The sequence below is a fragment of the Mirounga angustirostris genome, unplaced genomic scaffold (assembly GCF_029215605.1).
Source record: "Mirounga angustirostris isolate CCGP_5_RB_7025 unplaced genomic scaffold, mMirAng1.0.hap1 SCAF_4, whole genome shotgun sequence".
Taxonomy (NCBI): Eukaryota; Metazoa; Chordata; class Mammalia; order Carnivora; family Phocidae; genus Mirounga; species Mirounga angustirostris.
In genome coordinates, this window is record NW_026991712.1 from 148,453,578 (window position 1) to 148,470,251 (window position 16,674).

At 46.2% G+C, this 16,674-nt stretch overlaps 1 protein-coding gene across 1 annotated transcript; it reads right to left on the reverse strand.

Annotated features, from left to right (window-relative positions):
- Nucleotides 1-4,708: 4,708 nt before the first annotated feature.
- Nucleotides 4,709-14,531, reverse strand: GPX7 (glutathione peroxidase 7). The gene is made up of 3 exons (XM_045897684.3): nucleotides 14,029-14,531; nucleotides 9,020-9,281; nucleotides 4,709-7,431 (listed from the first exon to the last, which is right to left on the reverse strand). Exons 1-3 carry the CDS (start codon nucleotides 14,386-14,388, stop codon nucleotides 7,268-7,270), a joined length of 786 nt encoding a protein of 261 aa, XP_045753640.2. The 5' UTR covers nucleotides 14,389-14,531; the 3' UTR covers nucleotides 4,709-7,267.
- Between the last annotated feature and the right edge of the window lie 2,143 nt (nucleotides 14,532-16,674).

The following is a 16,674-nucleotide window of genomic DNA, read 5'->3' on the forward strand; positions in this document are numbered from 1 at the left end:
CCCATCTCGCTGAGATGGGTCACCCCTTCTGTGGGAGGAGCTTACCTGATGCAGGGCCTCAGATAGTCCTTGGCACATTCAGAAACATAGATGATGACAACGAGGTCAGTCAGTTGACAAATGCCTTTTGAACACCCACTCTGAGACAAGCATTTCTTATACTCAAAGAATACAAGAGGGATAAGGCAATATCAATATAGCAATATCAAGGAAAGTGAGAAAATTTTTTACCTGTGCAATGGGAGGAAGCAGTAAATAGAATACCATAAGAAATGGAGGAAGATGAGGCACAAGGATTTGGAATGACAGATTAAGGAACTGAGCATTTACTCCAAGAATAGGAATGGAGTTCCTTTTGAAGCAGAGAGATGATATGCTCAAATTTGCTTTTTGGAACATCATTTAGCTTGTGATGTGAAGGATGAATTGGAGGAGGGAGTTAGAACCAAGCTGATGAGCTAGAAGGATGGTAAGTCTTTATTTTTTTTTTTTTAAGATTTTATTTATTTATTTGACAAGAGAGAGACACAGCTAGAGAGGGAACACAAGCAGGGGGAGTCGAAGAGGGAGAAACAGGCTTCCCGCAGAGCAGGGAGCCCAATGCGGGGCTCGATCCCAGGACCCTGGGATCATGACCTGGGCCAAAGGCAGACGCTTAACCAACTGAGCCACCCAGGTGCCCCAAGGATGATGATAAGTCTTGAGTTAGGATAATGGTAGCAGGAAGAAGGAGTGGGGAAAGATTTGAAAGATGTTAACATATGGGGCTTTTTTTTCCTGTGCCACAACTGTTGGGGCTATTTGTTCTCCCCTTCTTCTGTGGGCGTTAATGAAACTCCCAATTTTCATCTGGGCACATGGCCACACAAATAAAAACTTTATTTCTCAGTGATCCTTGTCAGAGTGGCTATTTGGTTAAGTTCTTCTGACCTGTAGGATGTACTATAGTGCCCTAACTTAAAAGTATAGGGTTGAGGGGCGCCTGGGTGGCTCAGTCGGTTGAGTATCCGACTCTTGGTTTCAGCTCAGGCCATAATCTCAGGGTGGTGGGATCGAGCCCCATGTCGGGCTCTGTGCTCAGCACAGAGTCTGCTTGAGATTCTCTCTCTCTGCCCCGTCTCTGCTCACACACTCGCAGTAAATAGCATAACATAACATAACATAAATACATAAAATCTTTTTTTAAAAAAAGCTACAGGGTTGAGATGGCCAGCTGTCTTGGATCGTGCAGATGATGGCAATATCCTAAGGATGGTAGAGCCATTAACCTGGCTAAAGGTCCAACTTTACATGGGATAAAAATAAACTTTTACTTTATTTGAGGGCGTGTTTACTTTGGCTTCCTATTATAGCTGCCCAATCTCCTTTCTAACATAAAGAGGTAAAAGCCATAGGTGAGAGCTAAGATGTAGGGACTAAAGGAGACGTGGGGAAGAGAGGAAGCTGCAGAGGTTTTTGTTATACCCAAGGCAGTGTTTCTTTTTTGAAATGTACCCTTTTGACCACCTGCAGTGTAATCTCTCAGGGTGGAGTCCACTTGGGTGATTTATAGGGACCCAGGCCTTGGCAATCCCCTCCCTCAACTGCCAGGCTGGCCCTGCTGGAACTGGGATCTGCCAGGTCTGCCTGCCTTCCGCAGGGGTCTCCATAGTGATCTATCCTCCAGGCAGCCAGCAGAACAGCCTGCTCCTCCTATTGGTAGTTCAGTGTCTGCCTCTGCCCCAGAGTTTATTTTTGGCCTTCAGATTTGGGACTGAAGACAGGCTCTGTCATGCTAAGTCAGGTCGCTATCATTTTTTACCTGGATTACACAAGGCCCTGAATGATCTGGCCCGACTACCTCTCTCACCCTTCACCTTATCACATGGCTCCAGACAGCACTGGTACCATCCTATTGAGTATCTTCCTTCCTTAGGGCCTCCATCTACTTAGGAACTTCCCACTTCTTTCTCCTCTTTTTTTTTAAATTTTTTATTTACTTTTTAAAAAGATTTTATTTATTTATTTGAGAGAGAGAGAACACAAGCAGGGGGACTGGCAGGCAGAAGGAGAAGCAGACTCCCCATTGAGCAAGGAACCCGATGTGGGGCTCCATCCCAGCACCCTAAGATCATGACCTGAGCCAAAGGCAGATGCTTAATCAACTGAACCACCCAGGTGCCCCTCTTTCCCCTAACTCTTATTAAAATTTCAGCTCTTGGACACCTGGGTAGCTCAGTCATTTAAGCATCTGCTTTTGGCTCAGCAGGGAGTCTGCTTCTCCCTCTCCCTCTGCCCCACCCCACCTTGTGCACGCTCTCTCTCTCAAATAAATAAATAAATAAATAAAATATTAAAAATAAATAAAATAAAATTTCAGCTCTTGGCTTAAATGTCATTCCTCAGGGAGACCTCTGAACTTCAGAATAGCTCAAGTGCCAGCTTCCCTATACTTCTTCCTGGTGCTTATCATAATTATGTAATAATTGGTGTAATTATTTGTTTAATGCGTGTCTTTCTCACTGATGTTTGTCTTTCCCACTCTTCTCTAAGTGCCATGGCAGCTGAGGACATGCCTGTTTTGTTCACTGATGTATCCCTAGAACCTAGTACAGAACTTGACACATAAACAGTGCTCAAGAAATATTTGTTGATGAATGAATGTCCCTTTCAACCATAACTTTCCAGGAAGCACCCTCATAGTCATACTCTCCACTCACCACACTCTAGCCCAGCTCAGAGACGTAAATAAGCAATTAGAATGGACCTCCCTTTCTTGGAGGACCTGGGACCAGTTGATGAAGGAGAGGTCAGACAAACACAAAGGCCTTTGTCATATCCACAGCCAGAAGTGACCCCTGTCCAAACTCCTAACTGGTGGTCTCTGGTTTGCTAATTTACTCTAAACTAATAGCAGATAGCTAAGGGATCGGTATAAGATTTAAGCAGACAACTAAAATATCGATTAATAATTAAGGCTTGGCAAATAGCTAAACTAAGTGCTGAGATAAAACCTGATAAATAAAGTATATTGCTTATAAATAAAGTGTTAGAAAATAAAGTGCTAGTAGAAAATCAAATATTAACTACTCAAGTGTTAGGTGATTACTGAGGGATTAATTTAAACCTAAATTGTTAGCAGATACTGGTTAGCCAATGACTAAGGTAACAGTTGATAAGGATTTAAAGTGAGATTTTTTTTCCTAGGGAACTGTTGCACATTAGAGGGGACATGGGAGCAGCAGAATGCTGATAAAGCGTAGGAATGAAGGCCTACTTGGGACTGCAAAATCCTCAGCTGGACTAAATTTCTGGGGGAACTGTTTGCTCATCTTTGGTTTCTAGGTAGGTTCTAATCAGGGACAGCATGGAGCTGGTGCTCAAAATGCTTACTTTAGAATTAAATTATATATGCTAAAGGCCAGGTGCTGTGCTAAGGAGAAAAGGGAGAACAGTTGCTTAAATAATAGCACAGTGAATGAATGGTGTGTGAAAGGAAAGGCTTTGGGGGGGTTTGCAAAGGCTGAGTGGAAACGAGAGAGGTGTGTCAGGGAGACATGATGAGTTTAGTTCTGGACATGTTGAACTGAAATGTCTGTAGACATGCCCACTAGGCAGGTGAATATGAGTCCAGTATAGATACAAGGTAGAGATTTGAGTGTCAGTAGGACGTAGATGGTGGGGCACCTGGATGGCTCAGTTGGTTAAGCGCCTGACTCTTGATTTTGGTTCAGGTCATGATCTCAGGGTTAAGGGACTGAGCCCCGTGACAGGCTCCGCACTCAGCTTGGAATCTGCTTGAGATTCTCTCTCCCTTTGCCCCTCCCCCAGCTAGCTCCAAATAAATAAATAAATAAAATCTTTTTGTGGGAGAGGGAGAAGCAGGCTTCCTGCAGAGCAGGGAGCCCGATGCGGGGCTCGATCCCAGGACGCCGGGATCATGACCCAAGCCAAAGGCAGACGCTTAATGACTGAGCCACCCAGGCACCCCAATAAATAAAATCTTTTTAAAAAATAGGGCACTGATGGTAGTCCAAACTACGAGGAACAATCAGATGGCTGAAGAAGAGCAGCACATGGAGTGAGAAGAAGGAAGACCAACAGGGAAGGAGAGGGCAGGAGGAAGAGACATCAACAGATATGAGAAGGAGGGAGCACTCAAAGAGAAAGGGGTAAAACCAAGAAAGATAGTGGCATGAAAGGGAAGAGAATGTGTCAGGGAGAAGAGTGCAGTCAGCAATGTCAGATGTGGCTGAGAGGTCAAGCAGGATAGGTCAGAGAGACGTCCATTGAGAATGTGGTTCTGAGGTGTCCATCACGAACATTCCTATGATTGCTGCATTTCATTGTGTATATGTGTGTGCACAGCATATGCAGAGCTGGAACCTGGAGCAGGGTGTGTAAGGGCGGGCTGGAGGCCACCATAGTGGGGCTTGTGGTCTGCTCACAGAGAGCCTTCATTTACTCTGGGTAGCTTTTGAGAGGGACCATTAAGGGACACTGCAAGAACTATAAGCACAGTTCAACCCTTTCATTGTCCAGTGGGAAAATGGAAGACAGCAGAGAGGCAACAGTTTGCTCAGTCTATGAGTCAGGGGCACAGCCAGGACTTAAATGAGTCTCCCTTCTAGAAGAGTGACCTTGGGAGGAGTGGACATGAAATTCTTATTTGAATTTCTAATGAATTATCTATCTAATGAATTATCAATCAGTGACTTTGCCCATCATCTCAGTGTTTAGCAGGCTCCTTTTATATTTCTATAAAAGTGAAATACATATTTTACATACAAAATTCAAACATTACAGAAATACTTAACAAAGACAGTGAAGGTCTCCTGTTATCCCCTCTTTCCCCTGACTCCCTCATTGACAACCACCATTAATAGTTTAGTCTAGGGACACCTGGGTGGCTCAACTGGTTAAGCATCTGACTCAATCCCAAGACCCTGAGATCATGACCTGATTGAGCCCCACGTCAGCCCCACATCGGGCTCCACACTCAGGGAGCAGGGGGTCTGCCTGTCCCTCTGCCCCTCCCCACTCATGCTCCCTCTCTCTCAAATAAATAAATAAAATCTTAAAAAACAGTTTGGTCTATATTCCTCTCTCTCCCTCTCACTTAATATTGAAAATTTTTGATAAAAATATTATACTTCTTTATACTGGATTTTTTTTAAAAAGATTTTTATTTTAAGTAATCTCTACACCCAACATGGGGTATGAACTTACAACCCCAAGATCAAGAGTCACATGCTGTACAGACTGAGCAGCCAGGCACCCCTAGACCAGATTTGTGTGTGTGTGCATGTATTCATTCTGTTTTACAAGTTGCCCTTTTTTCACTTTTGGACAACTTTTTCTATGGTAGCATTTAGAAATTCTAGTTCATTCGTTTTGGGGCCCCTGGCTGGCTCAGTCAGTAGAGCGTGTGACTCTTAGTCTCAGGGTTGTGAGGTCAAGCCCCACGTTGGGTGTAGAGATTACTTAGAATATTTTTTAAAAATCTAATTCATTCATTTAATTTTAATTTATTTTTTTAGATTTTAAAAAAATGTTAAGTAATCTCTACACCCAACGTGGGGCTCAAACTCAACCCTGAGACCAAGAGTCTCATGGTCTACTGACTGAGCCAGTCAGGTGCCCCTAATTCATTCATTTTAATAACTGTATTAGTGTACCATTTGGATTTGTACCATAATTCATTATCAGACCATACTGATGGATACAGGGTTGCATCCAATTTTCACTATTATGAACAATGTACATACATATTATTGTACATATATATTTGCACAGTTTGGGAGACTTCTAGGATGAGAAATGATGGATCAAAGGACATGAACATTTAGTTTTAAAAGATACTGCCAAGTCACCCTCTAAAAACTTGTGCCAGTTCATTGTCCCACCAACAGTTACTATGAATGCCCATTTCCTCACATCCTTACCAACTATGGGTGTTATCATTTAAAAAAATCTTTCCAGGGACACCCAGGTGGCTCAGTCTGCCTTCAGCTCAGGTCCTGCATGGGGCTCCTTGCTCAGTGGGGAGCCTGCTTCTCCCTCTGCCTGCCGCTCCCCCTGCTTGGGCACTCTCTCTCTCTCAAATAAATAAAATCTTTAAAAAAAAATCTTTCCAAGTTTAATGAGGCTAAATATCTTCTCATATCCTTATTATCCATCTATATTATTCTATGAATTATCCATTCATATCCTTTGCCTATTTGTTTTTTGTTTTTGTTTTTGTTTTTTAAGTTCTGTTTGGCTCCTTTTTTTAAATTTATTTTTTTATTTTTTTAAAGATTTTATTTATTTATTTGACAGAGACACAGCGAGAGAGGGAACACAAGCGGAGGTAGTGGGAGAGAGAGAAGCAGGCTTTCCGCTGAGCAGGGAGCCCGATTCGGGGCTCCATCCCAGGACCCTGGGATCATGACCTGAGCCGAAGGCAGACGCTTAACGACTGAGCCACCCAGCGCCCTTTGTTTGCCTATTTGTTATTATAGTGTATTTTTGGTCAGTGAATTCTTATTGGGCAATAATGATTGGCTTGATAAAAAAAATGAGGAAGTCTTTGTACCAAATTGCTAACAGTATTTATTTACCTCCAGGGAGAGAGATATAGAAAATAAGGGGGATATCTTCATTTTTATTTTATATCATCCTGTATTATTTTACAATCTATTTGCATTACTTTTGTAATTAAAAAAAATAATACAGAGGACAACAATTACAACAACAAATAAATCTTTGGCCTGGATTCTTGATGGCTGGAAATTCATGTTGGGCACAAGTTTTTATTGATTACAAGTTATTTTTTGGTTTATATGCCAAAAAAAAAAAAAAAAAACCATTTATTGAATGCCTCCTAGTGAGCTGGCATTGCCCTAGGCACTTTCATAGATCTTTCATCCTCATCCTCACAACAACCCTGTGAGGTAGGAATTGGTCCCATTTTACAGAGTTCTTAGTAGGCAGGAGATTATTGCTTAATATACTTCTATTTGCCACATGCTTTCATGGGCTAGAGGTTCTTATTGGCTGGTGATTCATTGGTCAAGAGCTATCACTGGCCAAGAGTTCCTATAGGTTGTTCTAAGACTCAAATAATCCAAATGCTAGAAATTTTCCCCCATAGGAGTGATAGGGTAGGTGGGATAAAAATGGAGGAAGGAGAGTCCGTAGGCCCTCCCTCCAAGCACCATTGAGCACCACTGAGTTTGCTTTGGTCACCCATTCAAGGTGGAGGATGGGGGGTTGGGATGGGACAGTGGGAGAGGAGAGAAAGTGGTTATAAGTCTTCTCGCTTCTTCAGGATGAGCTTCCTCACGAGTGCCGTGATCTGGGGCCTGATCTCTTCCACCGACACAGTTGGGTCCCAAGCCCCTACTACCTTTCCATCTGGGGCCACTAGGTACTTCCAGAAGTTCCAGGTGGGCTCCTTCCCAGAAGTCTCTAGAGAAAAAGGAAGAAGGACAGCAAAGTGTGCTTCCCTGTGTCCCCTCTCCTGGAATTCCACTACCAGTGTCCATCCTTCCCTTGAAGCAGTGTTCTATTAGTTAGAATTAACTAAAGAGCTTTAAAAAAAATCCTGATGCCCATGGGGCGCCTGGGTGGCTCAGTCAGTTAAGCGTCTGCCTTCAGCTCAGGTCATGATCTCGGGGTCCTGGGATCAAGCCCCACATGGGGCTCCCTGCACAGCGGGGAGTCTGCTTCTCCCTCTCTCTCTCTGCCCCTGCCCCCGCACTCTCTCTCACGCTGTCTCTTTCAAATAAATAAATAAAATCTTTAAAACAAAATAAAATCAAATCAAATCCTGATGCCCAGTCCACCCCCCAGTCTACTTAAATCAGAATCTCTGGTGTTAAGATTCAGGCATCAGTATTATTTAAAAGCTCTCCTGGAGATGCCACTATGGCCCCAAGGTTGAGAACTACTACTGTAGGATTCTGTGAAATGCTTGATAAAGCAGTATCAGGTCCTCCTTTCTTAATGATCTCAAACTACTGAATAGTCTACACCCTATTCTCAAATGCAATCTTAATGGTTTCCAAATGTTAGTCTGTGGACTGGTTGCATCTGAATCATGGTGGTGGTGGTGGTATGGTGGGGGTGGTTAAAATAAACAGATTCTTGGGCTCTGATTCAGTAGGTCTCAGTCTAAACCACTTTTAAGAGCTCCCCAGTTGCTTCTAAAACAGTGTTAGGTTTGATCTATAACTATGGGAACTGGAAAGGTACTAATAAAAACAAACGGGGGAAAAAAAAGCAAATATTAGGATTGACCCATAGAGCAAAATTCAAGTCTGCCTCAGTAAGGGATCTTTTGTTTGCTACACTGTTGTTTTTCATTTACTCCTCCAGGTGAATGCGGGGGTGGTGCTGAGGGATATGAAGGCAGTCAGAAGCATAGAATAGAAGGCAAAAATGGAGTCCCCAATGGAAGAGAAAGGCCCAAGGGAGGAAAGAGGGCCATAATAACAAGCTTGGCCCATGACCCCATCTTGTGGTTCTGAGGCTCCTGGGGGTGCAGAAGGGATCTATTTCTGAAATATTAATATCTGGTATTTTTTGCTCCAAAGGTTTCCCTTCCATGGTCTACAAACTTGGCCCCTAACTTAGGACAGGAGATACCTGTCAGCCATCTTGGTCAGCCTTCTCCAGGCATGTGGCATCCCCTGTCTGTGCCTTGGTTTCCCTGTCCTAAGTCCATAAGCTCAACTAATTCACATTGACTAAATCTGAGGGCCCAGTCTCCTTTTAAGAACCCCTGCGTATGAAAACAGGATCCCAGAGAAGTCTGCAAGAGTAACTCTGAGGGAGAACCTCAAGGCAGTGGGACAGGGTGGGGGTTAGTAATATTCTCGGGCAGGAATACATCTCAGCTCATCCTCAAAGATTAGTGCTGGAACAGACCATGAACCTACATGCAGGGGTCTGGAAGGGGCCCCAGGTCACCCAGCCAGCCAGTGGCTTTTGCATGCCCCAGGGAGCCATGACCTCAGCCAGCTACGGGAAGATGAGGGAAAGGATCAGGACTCACGGATCAGGTACTTGAAGGCAGGGTGGGCACCAGTGCCTGTGACTGCGACCTTGCTAAACATGGGGAAAGAAACACTGTAGGTGCGGCGGGCAAAGCTCTCGATCTCCTTGTTGGTATCGGGCTCCTGCTGGCCGAACTGGTTGCAGGGGAAGGCAAGCACATTGAAGTGGTGGGGCCCCAGGTCCCGCTGCAGCTGCTGCAAGGCTCGGTAATGCTGGTCCGTGAAGCCGCACTCGCTAGCCACGTTCACCACCAGGGACACCTGGGTGGCAAAAACAAAACCCAGACACATACACAACCCAGTGACGAGTCATGCACTTGTACATGACCTGACCTGCCCACACAGTGACCCCCGCCAACAATTAATGCTTTCTCACATATACAAGGGCACAATGTATACATACATAAGCGTGCAACCCTCTCACAGATACATGAACACATGCATGCAGGCACAAATGAAATCAAACATGCAGGGGCTTACAGATATGTGTGCATACACATACATGAACATTAATGAGAATAAGAATACAATATCCATAAATGGGGATGCATATGCCCCAAGATACAAAACACATCAGCGCACATCACACATGCCCACAAACACGACACATACACAGAGAGAGGTGCACACGCTGGTGAGCTCACATCACGAGGTAATGTAGGGGAGGAGAAAGGCAGATCTGGGTTCAATTTCTGGCTCAGTCAACTGGCACTCATCACTTTACATGGTCTCCCTTGTAATAAACCCACTGTGAACCCACTGAAGGCAGGAGCTATGTCTGCTTCATGCCTGAGCTTGACATATGGAAAAGAAAGCAGAAAGTGTGTGCTGAATGAGTAAGTTAATGTGCACACATACACAGTCACCTGCATGGGTATATAGACAGACATGGGTTTTCTTCATAAAAGGACCCCATGGCAATCCATCCCATTTTGCCCCTCTCCCTCCAGCACACAAATATCACTTTCTTGAGTCACTAGACTAATCCTTAAATTTATTATCACCTTATAATAAATGCATTTATTTATAGCCTTTAGGTGATAAATACAAAGCTGGCTGATGGAACTCAATTATAATACTGCAATTAGAACTTTGGCACCAAGGCTGTTTTTAGCTTCTAGTTATACATTGTTGAAGAATTCTTAAATCTTACCCTGTGTCTGGGCAGCCCAGCCCCATCCCTTTGGCCACTTTTTTGGAAGAGCAGGGATTATACTAGCTGGCTCAGTAAAGAGGGCCACTCCCAGAGGCAGCCTGGCACTGGACATGCACAGGCACAAACTGCTCAGGCTACACAGGGTTTCTCAACCTCAGCACTATGGACATTCTGGGCCAGATAATTCTTTATTGTGCAGGGGCTGTCCTATTCATTGTAGGAAGTTTAGCATCATCCCTGGCCTCTACCCACTGGATGTCTAGTTTTGACAGTCAAAAATGTCTCCAAACATTGCTGTATGTCTCCTAGAGTAGTTGAGAACTACTTGGCTAGATGATGAGAACCGTTGAGTTATAACTCCCCTACCCTGCCTTCACCAGATAAGGAAGGACCCATCCTATGGGGCCACAGGCCATTAGGACAACCTCCCTCGTTTGTGTCAGCATGTCATATTCTGCCTGTGGTGGTAAGAAACTAGGACCCTTAACTCCCTTCCCTAGTTAGCGGTCTTCCTCTTCTCTGCTGGATCCCTGGGCCATGAGAACATTAAAGGTTGCTTATTTTTAACCTACATCTTATGCGTCTGCCCACTCTTTTGGAAGGAGGGAAATTCTGCTTCAAGTTCCATACCTGAAACCAAAAAGTTTATCCTTAAAGTGACCAAAACAAGGATAGACAGACACACCCAAATACACATAGTTAATTTACATATATGTATATCCAAACATAGATATAGACTCAGGTGTGCGCATAGAAGTAAACAAATCATTTGCACACACGATACACTCAGGCCCACATGTACATAAGCTCACACCCTAGACAAGCACATTCGCAGGTGGTCACCTATTCATCCATACTCAACACTGGTCTAAATGACAGCCTTCCCATATAGCCTGAGGGCACAAACCATACAATCTTGCTCATGGCTTTGTCTCCAGGGTTGGACCCAGTGCCACGCAGGTACTGGGAGCCAGTAAACCTTTTTCAATTTTTTTTTTCTTTTATTTATTTATTTATTTGAGAGAGAGAATGAGATAGAGCATGAGAGGGGGGAGGGTCAGAGGGAGAAGCAGACTCCCCGCCGAGCAGAGAGCCCGACGCGGGACTCGATCCAGGGACTCCAGGATCATGACCTGAGCCGAAGGCAGTCGCCCAACCAACTGAGCCACCCAGGCGTCCCCCTTTTTCAATTTTTTAAAAAGACTGTGGTAAAATACACATAATGAGCCAGTAATTATTTACAAGTGAATGAATGACTCTACTGTCTAAATGGTAGATCCAGCTTGGGTTAACTCACAGAATCCTTTACAGCTTCCCTGGACTGACTATTCCTGGTTTCCATTTAAACCTGGCAGTTAAGGGCTTGGGCTTTGGAGCTGAACTGCCTGGGTTCAAATTCTGACTCTATCTCTTAGTAGGTATGTGACTTTGTTCTTTTTGTTTGTTTCAATTTCTTTCGGATTGATTTCTTGGCTTCTCACTCCCATGCTTTTAAGGATTTACCAATGACCTAGAGTATTAAAACACTCAGAATTCTGGGATCACTTCTCTGGGTCATTTTTCTCCAGAATTTCTCTTCCTCACATTCTGAGTGCCTCATTACTTCTGAAAATAAATAGACTTTGTTTTATTTATGTCGTAGCACTTAGTACCACTGTACAAGGAATTACCTTCTTCATTTCTCTGTTCCTGTTTATTGTCTCTCTTTTCCATTTCATAAGCTCTATTAAAGTGGAAACTTGTCTGTTTTGTTCACCACTGTATCCCAAGGACTGGCCTAGTACTTAGCATACAGTAGGTGCTCAATAATAATGAATGAATGAATAGCAGAGCTGGTTAAGTGCTAATCTGGGACTCTCTGTCAAGCTGCACTAGAAGGAAGGAGAGACCTGACTGGGAATGGGCCCTACTCTTACAGGTTCTTTGTCCTCAGTCCTGAATGAGTTTCCTGCTGGGGCCCACCAAACACAGGTACAGAGCACGTTACCAAGTGCTTCTGATGTAGGAAAATGTTGAAGTTCGGAGCTGACAGCCAAGAAAGAATTCTTGAGATGTCTTTGGTGCAAAAAGGTGCTTTTATTCAAGCACAAGGATAGAACCAATGGGCAGAAAGAGCTGCTCTGGGGTCATGAGGAGTGGCTGATTATATACTTTCAAGTTGAGAGGGGGTTAGGGATAGCACAAGCCTCCAAGGTAATTTGGAAACAAGGTTTCCAGGATCCTGAGGGGGCTAGCTGTTGTTGGGAAAAGTTCATTTATTACTGTTTAGTAAAAATTCAGTCATGAGACCCTTCAGATGTGTACCAGTGGGTCATTGGCTTGGAGGATGACTGCTAACATCTATCTTGGAGGGTAGAGATACAGGAAGTTTCCAAAGAAATTTTTATATGTTAAAGTAGATTCACAGGATCCTGGGGGGTCAGGCTAAGATTGCCTTTTGTCCTTAGCAAAGTGTCAGCGAGGCAGCTGAATTCCTAGAAGGTCACTCTACCTGTTTCAAGACTTGTCGATGGGCTGTAGGCAGTAAGGAAATTTAATTTTTTCTTTTGCCTTTGTTTCCCACATCACTTCCACACTGTCATCTCATTTGAAATTCACAACACCTTGGGGGACAATCAGGACAAGGAATATTACCCCCAGGACTCCCAGCGTAACTGGGCATTTTAAGGTTTAGAAAGTACTTTCTTCACTAAAGACTTCCTCCCAGGAGAAGAATGCTGATAGCCATTTTTGTGTGGTCCTTCCAAATCTGGATGCTGTACCTATGTGTCCATTACCAACTCCTCACCTTTCCCACACCAAGGCCCTACCTAGGTTCATCTTTTCTTCTTCTTCTTTTTGTCTCAGGTCCATCTTGAGAAATGGACTTTGAGCGCTCTTCATTACACACAGTGCAGTATCTAGGCCTCTGAATATAGTGTTCGAGGCCCCTCGGGCGGTACCTACTCACTTCAGCCTCATCCTCTACCACTAAGCCTCATGCTTTATACTCCTGCAAGCGGAATGCTTGAAGCCCACACATCCCTCCTCCATCCTTCCTGCTGTTTGCTTCTGAGCCTTGGTATGAACAGTTCTTTGCCTGGAATGCTCTTCTTGGTCTTGCCAAAACTCACTCTTGTTTCAAAGACTCACCCAGGCACATTTTCTCTCTGAGTCCTCTCTCAGCTGAGATTCCCTCTTGATAAGGAGACAGCAGTTAGCCTGGGTGACTCTTGTAGCTCAGCCCCAGCTGCCATCTTAGGAGTTTGCCTAGAGAAGTCCACAGATGGATGGGTGATTCTCCTCCAAGCTCTGTGCTTTCTAGAGCTGTGTGACCCTATGCAAATACCTTCCTTTCCTCTAGTGTCCCGTCTAAAGGAAGATCTGTGTAAGGTCCCCGTGCATCGGAACTGATAACTCCCCCCTGCACTGCACATTCATTTTCCCAGTGCTCACATTGGACTCAATATCAGCAACAATCCCAGCTCCCGGACGCGGAAACTGGGGGTGGGAGAGACAAAGGCGGCAGGATGCTAGGGTTTCTTTCCGACCCGTGCATGACAAAGGCTGGGTCGAGGCGAGCAGCCTCTGGGAGAGGTCCGGACTCCAAAGCCAAGGTCGCTGGGAGGGAAATCGGCGTCGGCTGGGAGAGTTTTGGGTTTCACTGCGCGCCGGGGCCCTGCCACGTCGTCGCGGGACAGACCCAGAGCAGGATCTGGGGGCGCTGCACCCCGTGGGGAATGCCTGGGATGGTGGGAGCCAGGGCACGGCTGCGGAGCCCCCTCGGAGCCACACACGCACGGTCGCGGGCCGCGGGGCTCGAGCACCAGGCCTTGTCGGGGCGGCGCCGAGGCCCCGCGGGCGGACACTCACCGAGCCGCGGTACTTCTCCAGTGACACCAACTTGCCCCGGATGTTGACCGCCTTGAAGTCGTAGAAGTCCTGTTCGCGCTGAGCGCAGACCGCGGCCGACAGGAGCAGCCACGCCGCCACCACGGCAGCCACCATGACTGGCTCCCGAGCTGGCGGCGCTGCGAGGGCAGAATCGAGGCGGGGGGACTCAGCGTGGGGGGCGGGCGGAGGCGGCTCCGGCGCCGGGCGGCTGGGGACGCTGGACGCGCCCCCTCGCTTTCTGCCCCGCTGGCGCTGGAGCACCCGGCTCTGGACCTCAGTCTCCCCGCCTGCACCGCGGGAGCGTCCGACTGCGCGCCGGTTCTCCGACCCCAGAGTCATGGTTTGGGGATTCTGACCACTGAGACCATTCTGAGCAGTTGCGGTGAGGCTCCGTCTCGTCGCAGGATGCGGCGACTTGGTAGGGAAAGGAAGGTGAAAAACTGGATCTGAGAGCTCGACTTTTAATGAGCTCAGTGGCCTTAAGCTGGTCACGCCACTTCTCTGGGCTTCAGCTTCTCCATCTGTTCAGTGGAGCTAGCTAGCCTCCCTTCCTGACGCACCCGGACAATATAGAATGGGAGTAATAGAAAAATGGAGGTGAAATTGACGGGAGAAAAAGAAACAAAGGCCAGACTTTGCTGCTGCTGGGGGTCTGCAGGCAGAATCCCTGACGCTTACGGATTGTAACACTCCCTACAGCTCTCTCAAGGACTTCCTTTATTGCTTTACCTTATAGCTTTGCTCTTATTAGTGTCACTTTCCCTGATAGCTGTAAACACTCCCCAAGATATATTTGCAGTTACCTCCTGAGCATATGGCCCACTGATAGACATCTGAAGGGTCTCATGACTGATGTTTTACTAGGCAGTAGTAAATAAACTTATCTTAGCAGCAGCTAGCCCCCTCAAGGTCCTGAAAGCTTTACTTCCAAATTCCTTAGACTGTCGCCATCCCTAACCCCCACTAACTAAAAAGGGTATCATCAGTCACTCCTCACAACCCCAGTGCAGCTCTTTCTGTCCACGGGTCCTGTCCCCGTGCCTTAATAAGACCACCTTTTTGCACCGAAAATGTCTCAAGAATTTTTCTTGACTGTTTGCTCCTGGTCCATATCACTTCAAAATGCTTTGTCAGCGGAATGGTGCCTACAAACTTTAGGTGAATGAATATATGTTCCCTGAAAGAGATGGCATGGAGAAAGGGAAGAGAAGACAGAGGGCCTGTTGCAGGTTGGGTTTTGGGGAAGCAGATTCTGAAATGGAGGTTACCGTGAAGGAATTTATGAGGGCGCACCCTTGGAATCAACACCTGTGGAAGGGAGGGAGGGAACAGGAGTGGGCCCAAGTCCGGAGCTCCTTGCAGGCCCAAGGACAGTCTTGGCTGACCCCATGCAGACTCTGGAGCTAGAATGGCCCATCAGAGTAAGCCCCAGATAAGCTAAAATGGCCAGGCCAGGGCTTTATATCCCTGCTTCACCAGTTGCTGGATGGGGGCCATCTGGGAAGGGGCGTGACAGGGGCCAAGGTGACTCTGTCCCTGGAGGGGCCCATAGTCAAAGGCTTTCCACTGACAGCCCTCCCAGCAGTTGGTGTCTCAGCTGTTAACTGATGGGGAATCTGAGCAGCACATCACAGTGTCTCCCATATTCAGAAAACCCTGACTGAGCCCCACAAAGTGCCCAGCATGGTGCTGGGTGCTGATGCTGTACTAGTTCTTCAGGAGCTCACAGGCTGCTGTGAGAGTGTAGCCGGGGCGCAGGGGGGCAAGAGCACCTGGCTCCAGGGGCCCCAAACAGACCAAGTTGGGCCACTTGTTACTGACAAAATCCAAAGGCAAAGAGATGAGTGGTGGTGCAATGAGAAAGGAGTTTATTTCAGTAAGGTCAACACCGGGAAGACAGAGGACTGGAGTCCCGAAGACGGTCTCCAAAGTGCCAAAAGTACTTCCAGGTTTATATATGGAAAATGTGGGGCAAAAGTGGGTGGGTACATGCAGGTAGGCAGTGGCAGTCAAACTGATCATTGTCTTGGAGTCAGTCATGGTCAGGGTCTTGCTGGCTCAGGGCAGTCCTGATTACTTGAAGGGGTGGCTTGGGTCCCTTTGCCTGGAAGGTCTTCCATCTGAGCCAAGAGACAAACTGGAAAAAAGAACCCAAGTGGAGAATTCGAGGTCAAAATGGAGGCAGCCGAAGTCCTCTTTCATGAGAAACCAGGTAAACTGGAGATTTGATATAATGTGGTAAGGGCTAAGCACTCCTACAGCCACTCAACAAACACTTATTGAGCACCTGGTCTATGCCAGGTTCTGCTCTAGGTGCCTCTTAGGCAGTGATGAACAAGACAGCATGGTCCCTACCCAGGGGGAGACAGGGTATTAACTAATTCATAAATAGGTCTATAATTACTACTGTGTTAAGTACCACCTAAACTAGCCTGGTCGGGGAAGGGGAGGTAGGCAAGGAGGGCTTCCCAGAGGAAAGAAAGTTTGAGCTGCACTCTGAAGAGTAAGAGAAAGTAGCCAGTTGAAGCAAGAAAGCAAGTGCAAAGGTCCTGAGGGAGAGAGAAACACGGTGCATTGAGAAGCAAAGAAGGCTAGTCTGGCTGGAGCAGAGAGAGCAAAGAGTGA